The sequence below is a fragment of the Barbus barbus genome, assembly GCF_936440315.1.
Source record: "Barbus barbus genome assembly, chromosome: 35".
Taxonomy (NCBI): domain Eukaryota; kingdom Metazoa; phylum Chordata; class Actinopteri; order Cypriniformes; family Cyprinidae; genus Barbus; species Barbus barbus.
The window spans coordinates 2,500,931-2,512,465 of NC_136763.1; the positions used below are offsets into that span (position 1 = coordinate 2,500,931).

General features: G+C 36.1%; 1 protein-coding gene across 1 annotated transcript; it reads left to right on the forward strand.

The window, feature by feature from the left end:
• The first annotated feature begins 6,965 nt into the window (after positions 1-6,965).
• Positions 6,966-11,076, forward strand: LOC306854733 (protocadherin-20-like). Its single transcript, XM_079392975.1, has 2 exons — positions 6,966-7,132; positions 7,791-11,076. The coding sequence occupies exons 1-2, from the start codon at positions 7,082-7,084 to the stop codon at positions 10,386-10,388; spliced, it is 2,649 nt and encodes an 882-aa protein (XP_079249101.1). The 5' UTR covers positions 6,966-7,081; the 3' UTR covers positions 10,389-11,076.
• Positions 11,077-11,535: the final 459 nt, after the last annotated feature.

Genomic DNA, 11,535 nt, shown 5'->3' on the forward strand with positions numbered 1-11,535 from the left:
GCACACCAAGGTAAATATTTAGTTTCCACCTGATTTGCTAAAATAATTAAAAAGAAATGTAAAACATGAAAAACAAATTTAAAATCAAACAAATCATTTAAAATATTTAAAAAACAAAATGTATAAAAATGACATAAAAACTTTAATTAAAATTAAATATAAGATAAGATAATGGATGGGGATGGATGGGTTTAGGGATCAGGGGGTGGAGATGGGTAGATAATATAAGATATATAAGATATGTATATAAATAATTCAAAATAGTCTATAAATGATACTAAAATAAGACTAATCCAGGTTTTCTCTTTTGTTGTACGTATAGGGGTAAAACTGTTCTTTCATTCTCAGCTTTTGTTTTAGTTGTTCAGCAGGCAGTAAAGCTTTAGCGTGCTGCATTCTGAAGTGGGTTCTGACGTACATTGAGTTCATTCTATTTATATGGATGTGAAATGAGTCTAAAACATATTTGTTATTCTCGCCTGGTTGCTGCGGATCATCCTGGGATGTGGTTCTCATGTTCTGAGCTCTGCTATCAATGTAGCTTAAAGGCGCTTTAATTAAACTGGAGCACAAAGTATGGTGACATCTGGCCTGAAATCTAACGCAACATTCGCTGCGTTTACTGGCAATTAGTTTCCAACATACAGCAGGGTCTCTGTGTCCTTAAGCCACCATTAAATGAGATCAAACACACACACACACACTCTTACACACACACACGACAAACAGAAGAGCGGCCCAAATGCCCGCGTCTCATTTTCTGAATAAATAAAGCCATAAGGCTGATGAAAATGTGTAAATGCATTCAATGCAGAGTTCATTTTCATCTCAGCACTTTAAACTACCACAGAGTGCTACTGAGATCAATATGCTAATTATTAAATACACATACCACTATTTTTTGTAGTTTTGTTTTAGTATCATTTACATATTAAAGTTATTTTTTTTATTAGATTTTATTATATTGTATTTTATTTTGGTTAAGGTTTATTTTATTCCAAGTAATGAAAATGTTTTAGTTTACTATGATAAGCCTTGATATATATATCATGGTCATTTTTCTTAGTTTCTTTAATGTATATAAAGTTTGTATTTATTTTTATTTATTAGGTTTAGTTTCTTTAATTTTATTAATTTTCATCCTCATCGTTAAACTAAACAATCATGAGAAATACTGCCTTAGCAACAAGATGAAATAAAATAAAATAAATAAGCTTAGGTCTTTTAATATTTTATTTTATTTCAGTTAATGTTTATTCTATTTCAAGTAACAAGGTTCATATATATATATATATATATATATATACACAGTGTTAGGGAAAGTTACTTTTATATATATATATATATATATACACACACACATTTTATGAGCTACATTGTATGCAATTATCAGAAAATTTAGTCATATTCTTATTTATTTTTCATAAGTTATGTTTATAGCGCTCAATAATGATCAATCTGTCCTGTTTTGGGTGAAAACAGGAAAAATAATTATTTTTGCAAAAGAAATTTGAAGTAGACATACGATAATCCATGTTTTTCTGCAGTGTTCAGGGGTTTACAGGAGGTTTTGTTGTTGTTGTTATAGTTAACTTGCTTTAATCACAGTTTAAAACCCTCTGAGGTGCCAAGCCATCAGAACAGAACTGAACAGAACCCGAAAAATGTGGTTAAAAAAACGAGATATGTATTGATCCGTGGCCTAACTATGTGTGTGTGTGTGTGTGTGTGTATAATAACAACAACAAAAAACATATTTATTCATTTAATTAGTAAATCTATTTTTATTTTATTTAGCATAAGTGAAGTTCAGAACAAAAAATAAATTATGAAAAAAAGAGTATGCATTGATCTTTTTAATGTAATTGCAATATTGTGAAATGATTGTCACGATTACGTCACAGCGCTAGCTGGAGGCAAAACAAAGCCAAAACTGGAGGCGGCCAATTCAAACCAGCGCAGATTCTGCTACATAAGGAGCTTAAAATATCATCTTGTTGTGATGTTGGGTGCCAGAATCGATGTTGTAGAGGCTCCAATTTGAAATTTTAAGGCATACCTGATGCCACTCCAGACAAAAAAACAACGACAGCTGTGGTGAAACGAGATAAAACGAGCGGACTGGAAACGATCGTCAAAAATGCTCGCGTTTGCAGCACACACTTTTTATCAGAAAAGGTCTTTTGTTGTTATGGGCGCATCTAAAGATTTCTTATGCATCTCACTATGTCATGTATGAAATAATGTCTGTGTGCATGTGTGTAAATCAACAAACTGATGATTTATATGCTTAATCATATGTAATTGTATATATATTGTTGTGATTAATTGTGGCCTGGAATAATAATGTAGCTGTAAAAATAGTTGCCTGCTGAAATTGAAATATACATACATCTTCATGACTAGATAGACACTGTGAGTTTGTCTTAACTATACACTCAACCAAAGGGAATCCTGTCAAATTGTCCATGCTTTGAGTAAAAGGCCAATCTGGTTTTGTCCATTAAAGTTGACCTTTTCAAATAACAATCACGGTCCTGGACAGTGCATCTATACCTTACATATGCAGGTAAAATCAGAATTTCTCCAGTTATTATTAAAAAACAAGCTAAACAGACTTCATAGCTAGCGTTAGTGAAGCAGTTAGTGGAATCTTTCTGCCTCCACCTAAGCTCCGCCCACTGAAAAACCTCACAATGTTTATTAACAAAAAAAGGGTCTATAGCCCTCAAAATTACTTGACAAAGTTTCTGTTGATTAATTCCCTTTAGACAGTAACCTCACATACTGTACATGCCCTGAGGGACTGAAGAGTGAGGAATGGCTCTCTGAACGTCCCGCCCTCCTTTTACCCAAAATCCCAGTAGCCCCTCACTGCAGAACAAAGATCCAGGGGGCGGGGTTGGATCCACATCTAGGGGGTGGAGATGGGTAGGGTTAGGGGTGGGGATGGATGGGTTTAGGGATCAGGGGGTGGAGATGGGTAGGTTCAGGTATATGTAAGGTGGGAGGAGATGGATCTAGATCCATCCACACCCCCTGGATCTTGTGTTCTGCAGTGAGGACCATCTCTAAAATCCTGTTCAGCAGAAGATGTCTGGCTTTACTGGAGACGAGGTGTGTCATCACGAAACCTCACACAAACACACACAGAGCGAGTTTCCTACAGTAAGGTTACGTGACGCACACTGAAGAAACGAGTTCAGGACAAAACATTCAGAAACTCTTGAGCAGTTTCTTTCTCGCCATTGTTACTTTTGTTGCAGCGTAAATGTGTTCAAAATTTAGACATTAGAAATGAAAAGATAAGAATGTTTGCCTGATGGTTCTAGTAAACACACATTATTATTGTACAGCAGCAATAATTATACTCTGATAAATGTATTATTTTTTTACTATTATTTTGAATTTTCCATTTTAATTTTAGTTGCTTTTTTTGTTATTTTGTAATGCTTTTGTGTCATTTTTATCAGATATTAGATATGTCTAAATAATTTTTAAATTAAATTTATTTTAGTTTTAGTAATTTTAGTAATCAAGTTAATCTAAATGAAAAGAAATGTTGCTTTGGCAACTAGCTGTAATAAAATATTTACATTTTTAATATTCTATTCAGTTAATTAAGAATACAATATTTTTGCCAAATAGTTCACACATTATAATATAACAATATATTATATTGATTGATAATTGTATTTTTTTCAGCATCTTGATGAACTTGGATATTTTTATAGCATCAAGATACTATTATTTTCTGTTTCATTTCAATTTTAAATGAAAATTTTAGTAATTTTGCTGTGTGTTTTTTTTATTTATTTATTAATAGTTTTTTTTTTTTTTTTTAAATCTGTTTTAGTTTTAGTTATTTTAATAGATCAAGTTACACTAACCCAAAATGTTCCTTTGGCTACTAGCTGAAATAAAATGTTGAAGTTTTTATGAATTAATTTAAGTTAACTAAAAATATAAAACTGAAAGAAAAAAAATATATATATATATTATTTATTTATTTTTGCCTAATGGTTCTAGTAAACACATTTGTTCTTTTTCCCCCTTTTTTCATTTTCTGTTTCAATTTTAATTTTAGTTAAATTTTTAGCAAATTTGTTGTGTGCTTTCGTAATTTTTCTTAGTCGTTGTTTTTTAATGTCTAAATAATTTTCATTACTTTTATTTCAATTTTAGTTTAGTTATTTAGTAATCAAGTTAAATTGCACAAAAAGTAATGTTGTTTTGGCAACTAGCTGAAATAAAAAATATTAAATTACAGTTAGCTAAAAATATAATCATTCTGACACATATCATATTCTTTGATAAACATATTTTTTTGTTGTCTGAACTGCAACACGATAAGCTTGTGTATCTGAAATGAAAGACATTGTGAGAAGGTTACGAGCGGTAACAGATATCTGGTGTTTCTGTAACTGACTGAAGGAACGTATCCTGGCCTGCAGCTAAAACGGCAGCCAATGCAATTATAGGGAGTATTTATATAAGAGCTGTTTGCTCAGGTGAATCTGAATTAGATCCAGATATTTGAGCTCAGTTCTGCTTTGTGGTTTTAATGTTTGCAGGTGAGATTTCAACGACATCATTTCACAATTCACTATTCATGACTTGCACATTGTATAAACTTCTACTGTAGTAATACAAGAGTTGGTTTGCAAACCTTGAATGGCACGTCTTGACGCTTCATATTTGATTGTACGTGAATACAAAAGAGATTTAAGAACTGCAGCAAAAGGAAGATTTCCAGCCAAATTATTTAAATTGTCTTCAATGGAAAAAATAAATAAATAAATTTGGAATGACATAAGGATGAATTAACAAAGGCAGAATTTTTATAAAAATTCTGATTATTTTTTATTTAATTTTATTGTTTTGTTTATTAATTTTAAATATTGAATTATTTTAATTTTATGTTTCCATTTAAATTTTTGTTCAATCTTTATGTATTTTGTTGTGCGTTTCTGTTTTTTTTCTAGTTTTTACTCATTTTATTTCCAGTTTAGTTTGGGTTGTTTTAGCATTTTGGCAAATAGCTGAAATAAAATTTCAAATTTTTAATGCAGTTAACAAAACTTACCGTAACCCAACACTATGTTCTAATAACGTTTTTTAATATTCCCATTTAGTTATGAAAATGTTATTTCTGAATGTTCTCTGAAACTTTTTTTTTCTTGGATACATTCAAATGATAAGGAACATTCCATTTTAGAATTTTGCAAACATTTTGGCAATGTTACTTTTGAATGTTCTCTGAACATTCTGAAGCATGTACAGTTGTAAAATGTCAAAAATGTTCTATGAACATCCAATGAAAACGTTGAAGAAATGTTCCATAACATTGTCGTACAAACACTTTGAGAACATTAGAAAACAAGAGTGCTGAACTAACATTCTATTAACGTTACTGGAAGAAATTGTGTTCAGAATTTTGAGGACCTTTCCTTGTCAGAATGTTCCTTGTTACCTGCACAGGTGTTCTGAGGGGTTTCTAAATGCACTGAAAAAATGATACTTATTTTTTTTAAGGTAAGTGGTTGCAAACTATTTATTTTAGCTACATTTAAATAAACAAATGATGTTCAAAATTAGTCTGCTAAATTAGTTTATTTAAATGTAGTTAAAATACATTGATTGCAACCACTTATGAAAAAATAAAATGGTAAATTCAATGAATATTTTTTTTTCTCACTGGTTCAAGTCCTGCACCTTGAAGTCTTTGGTTTTCTGGTTTAGATATGGCTCAGCTCCACTTCCGATGTACATCTGTGAGGTTTTTCCTCCCAAGACAAAAAGCATAAGACAAATGCATCAATTTTAACCATCATGTGATGCAGTGTCTTATTTAAATGGGATAAAGCCCATGTGCTTGTGTGTAGTGACTCTGCTGATGTCAGATGGTCAGTATGTTCTCAATCATGGCCAGCATCTGTTGAGGAGGTTAAAAACACTCCGATTAAGACGAGCTGATTTGATGAAGGTTACGCTGATTGTTCAGATTCTTCCTTCTATAATCCTCACATCATCAACTCGTGTGATGCTCTGGAAAGCAAGAAAAATGATGGAAATGCAAAGGTTAAAAAGGGAAAAATGGGTTTAAAAGACACAGCAAATTGTTCAGCACGTGTTACAGAGACAAAGAAAGTGAGTCATGTTTACTCTCATCTTTGCAGAGTTTTATGTAAATGGAATTTAATGTAATCTCAACCGCAGGACTGCTCTTCTGCTTCCCTTCCACCAGGAAATTATTGTTTTGCTACAGAAATGCTGATCATCAGCACTAATTACTCATACGCTCTAATGTACCTTTGTATCTACAGTACATTCATCAGGGTCTCTGATTTTTATTTTTTTAATCTCTAAAGAAATGTTTACAGACAAAAAAAAAAGTTCTTGATAAGAAGCATGTTCTATGCTTTATGAGTGAACACTCTGTGTACATAATCATATACATTAGATTTAATTACATTACAAATACATATACATTAGGTTTAATAATTTAGCAGCCACTTTTATGCAAAGTGACTTAATACCACAAATGATTGCATTAAGCGTAATGCACAGGCATAGAAAAGCTAGAACAGAATTAAAAATTAAGAAATGTAGAGAAAAAGGAATTATTATTATTATTATTAGCATTGTTAAATCAATTCAGAAATGTTGAGAAAACGGAATTATTATTATTTGCTAAATTAAATGCATTTAGAATAGTTAGGAAAGTAGAATACGTATTATCTGCATTATTATTTTTCATGCCATGCTGATGTTTTCTTAACCGCAAGAAATAAATCATTCGGTCCAAAACTATTTAAACTTCTAAAAACATTTCACTTGCAAATGAGTTGTTTCTTGACACGCCTCCTGGCTCTGCCTCAACGCTGGTTGGTCGCGCCGGTCCTCATTAGCATGCGGTGGGCGTGTCCGCAGCGTGTCCGTCAAATGAATGAGTAGAGCGCTTCAGTCGCGCATCGGGCAGCGAGCGAGAACTCAGCCGCTCACCGGCGCTCAGAATGCGGCTGCTACTGTAAACTCATCCCGCTCCCGTTCCCTGTGACGCCAACACTGAACGGGAAACATGTGGAACACTAAAAGAGGAACCTGCCTGCACAGCAAAGGAGAGTTATGGGTAAGTTTCTTACACTCATGAAAACTGCATTTATCATGACAGCGACATCTCTGAACAGTTAATAATCGATAACTCTTTATAATATCTTTAAATAATCCAAAATTATTATCAACCAAATTACATTCCAAAAGTATTTGGAAGGATTGCATAGGTAAATAATTTTGGATCATATTGTTTTATGTTAAAAACAAATGATTCAAGGATATTCAATTATTTATAAAGCATGTGTGAGCATATAGTGTTATGATTTCGTTTGCAGGTTTATTGCAGTCCCTTGTACAGTGATAATCATATTTTCTGTCAAAATTGTGGTACCACCACTCTCCTCCAAATACATAGAGAGAGAGATAAACTATATGTTGAAGCTATGACAGAAATTATGGTTATCTTGGTAAATAATTGGGTAAATATGTTGTCATATCAGTAAGGGTGGATGTAGATTTAGTCCAACCATCTTCCCAGCACACGCATACAATAATGTTAAACCCAACTGCTCTTGATGTGCTTAATGAATCATTTATATGCAAAAGATATATGCAGTAAATATATTGTATACATTGCTCCCTTGGCCATTTTCATATATACTTGCCATTGCATTTTAAAATTATGATGCTTTTTACTTATACTTCTGTTGCTTATTATAGTTTTTCTATTTCAGGGTTTGTTCATCATCCTCTTGTACACCAGTCCCCCCTCCTGCTCATCAAATTTCAGTCACCTCATCTATAAGATAAAAGAAGGATTACCTAAAGGGATACGCATAGGGGCTATCGGTGCAGACTTAAAATTGGATCTTTCTGTCAATCCTGCTCGTTCATTCAATCTGGAGCTAAAGACGGCCAACCAGCAGTACGTGAATCTGAATAACACGACGGGGGAGCTGTTCACATCTGCTGTGGAGATTGACAGAGAGGCTCTGTGCGTGGAGTCCCACGAGGGCCAGGGCTGTGCAATCTTTCTGGACGTGCTAATCCTTCCTCAACAGTACTTTCAGCTGGTTAAGGTTAAAATTATTATTGAGGATGTGAATGACAACCATCCGCATTTCCCTGTTGATGAAATCAGGGTGTCTGTGCCGGAGAACGCACCTGTTAACGCAAGGTTTGCGGTGGAGCAATCCGCAGTGGATCCTGACATCGGGATTCATAGTGTTCAAACATACTGGCTTGTTAATGACTATGGAGTTTTCACATTAGACGTAGAGGAGAACGAAGGCGGCGAACTGACGCCCTTTCTCATCATTACCGAGTCTCTTGATAGGGAGACACAAGCTGAGTATGTGACTGACATTATAGCTGAGGATGGTGGCTCTCCGCCGCTTCTAGGCACTGCGACTTTGAGGATTATCATCACAGATGTCAACGACAACTGCCCCAAGTTTACAGAGTCGCTAGTGAACGTTACTCTTTACGGAAATGCTACTAAGGGCATACAACTGGCTCGTCTACAAGCCTACGATCCAGACGAGGGAGCCAATGCTTTGATCAAGTATACCTTCAGCGAACGGGTCACCCAGGAAAGCAAAAACCTGTTTCATTTGGATACAAACACTGGGGTTCTTAAACTAGCAGGAAAGATTGACAACAACACCGGAAAACTCTACAAACTAATCGTGCTGGCCAATGGGCCGACTTGTATTCCAGAAGTTGCAACGGTTACCGTTCACATCATCAAACAGCTCTCCGGGCCTCCGGCGGTTATCCCACGTTACATTGCTTCAGAGAAGGACGGTGTTGTGAGTTTAAGTGAATCAGAGCCACCGTTTTCACCCATTGCTTTTTTTACCATCCAAAACACCGAGCCACAACAGAAGATAGAGTGTCTTCTTGAAGGTGCAGGTCCGTTTAGGCTTGTACCGTATGAGCGGTTTAAAAACGAGTACCTGCTTGAGACCACCGAACTGTTGGATTATGAGCAGCAACAGGATTATGAAATGGTTGTTGTGGTTCGTAACTCTAATGGATTAGTAGTTAACACCATAGTGAAGATCCACGTGTTGGACGTTAACGACAACGCTCCAGTTTTCAAGCAATCTTTCATTGACATCACAGTGGAGGAGAACAACCCACCAAATACATTCCTCGCTCAGCTTCAGGCCACCGATGCAGACAGTGAAAGCAGAGGTGAGGTATATTACCTACTCGGTGCCGACGCTCCCACCATTTTTGGCTTGGATAGGTCAACCGGGGTACTAACGGTATCCACTTCCCTTGATCGAGAGGAAAAGGAGACGTACCGTTTCATGGTGCGAGCCGTAGACCGTGGCACACCGAGAAAGGAGTCAATCGCCACTGTGATTATCAACGTTCAGGATCGGAATGACAACAGTCCAAGGTTCATCAACAAGGACTTCACCTTCTTTGTGCCGGAGAACTTTCCAGGTTTTGGGGAAATTGGCGTTCTTACTGTCACAGACGCGGATGCTGGGGAGAACGGCTGGGTGGCGTTGTCCATCCTTAATGGGAGCGACATCTTCGTGATTGACACCGGACGAGGAGCGTTGCGAGCCAAGACCTCTCTGGACCGGGAGCAACAGGGAACGTATTACGTATGGATCGAGGCAATTGATGGAGGTGAACCTGCTCTTTCTTGCATCACAATGGTGACTGTTCTCCTCCTGGATGTCAACGATAACCCTCCAACTGTTCTTTTCCCCCAGTCCAACCAGTCGTACATGTTGGTACTTCCCAACACGCTTCCGGGAACGTCCATAACAGAGGTCTACGCTGTGGACCGGGACACAGGAATGAACGCTGTTATTGCGTACAGCATCATCAAGAGAACAGATGGAGAGCCAGGCTCATTTGACATCGACCCCTACACGGGAAACATCACCTTGAGGAAAGCCTTGAGCAATCGAGGCCTCTACAGTTTGTGGGTCAAAGTCAGAGACCATGGTCAACCAGAACTCTACTCTACCGTACTGGTCAACCTGTTTGTGAATGAGACAGTCAGCAATGAGACCTTCATTCAGAGTTTGTTGCCCAGAAGTGTAGATATTGACCATGGTGAGCTTCCTCCTGACAAGGAAGGGAGGAAGGGAGAACAAGTGCCAAACATGTGTGGCGAGTACCAAGTGTTACTGCTTGCATTGACGGCTATCTGCTTGGGATTGTTTCTGACCGTTGTGTCTTTGGTGACGTACATTTGCTGCAAGAAAAGAAAACCGAAAAAGAAGAGATTAGACATTGAGATTCCTTTAAAACTCAACCATGAAATGGTGGACAAGAACCCAATGGAGATTTCCAACATCTGACACTGCAACTGCTCGTACTGCCCAAATTAATCTGTTTACAGTGTGTTTTGTGCATCTTAATATCTCTTAAGTATGTGATTTGAAAATACGATGTATATATTGTGCATACAGTATGTTTTATAACTATGATGAAATCTACAAATGTATATATATAGACAAGATCGCTGTGAAATATGAAGATTTTGCTATTTGCATTTGCTGCCCAACATGCTTTTAATGTAATTTATCTTACAATGGTGCCCTCGGCAGTGTGTTGTGTCAAATTGTCAAACCTCTTTATATGCCTGTCTCTGAAGCCCAATGCACTTCTCTACAGAAACATTGTTCCCCCCATGGAAAGCTGTTCGCTTTCAGATGTAATACTCCTTATGTTTGTCATCACCCTTCTGAAAATGAAGTCCAAAAGAGATGAGAAATCAATGCCACATTGATTCCTCAACTGTTTCTCTGTTATTAACAGGTGTTGTTGGACATTGTGTGTTTTCTGTAGGATACTAGGCTGGTGTGCAATGTCCTAATGAGTTTCTTGAACCTCAGAATGTCTTGGTTCCTCCAAATGGTTTCTGTTTGTGATGACTTTTGTGCACTCAGCTCAAAAACTTCCTTCAAAGCAGCTAAGGCTACATTTCTCTGATCTCATTTCTGTGTAAGCAACGAATTCATGAACATTAAAGTGCTTTATTTTCTTATTAATAGCTTGGATATGATTTTCTTTCATGTATTATAGACTAAACCGGTATTAGATGTGGACACGACTCAGCAGTTGTGCTGCAGCAGTCGTTGCTCAAAAAGTTAATCTACTAAAGCATTTAGTAGATTAATTAAATCATAAGCAGAATTCAAAAACCATCTCAGTGGTTGATTTGACTGTCTATATGTCGTTTATACAGTAAATTGAAGTGCTTTTTTCTTGGAATGTGTTTGTATACAAAGTATTGCCGTTTTCTTTGGAAAAGATATCATGCAAAGGGTTATCAGGAAAATGGGTTATCAGTCCTATCGAAGACCAAATCGCAAAGTTATTTACATTGAAAAACGGCATTCAGTGAATCAAGATGAAGATATAGTAGTGTGCTGCTGGTGCCAAAAACATTGAATGAGATCTTGTGTGATTATATTCTACTGAAAAACTTTCGTATATGTGTAT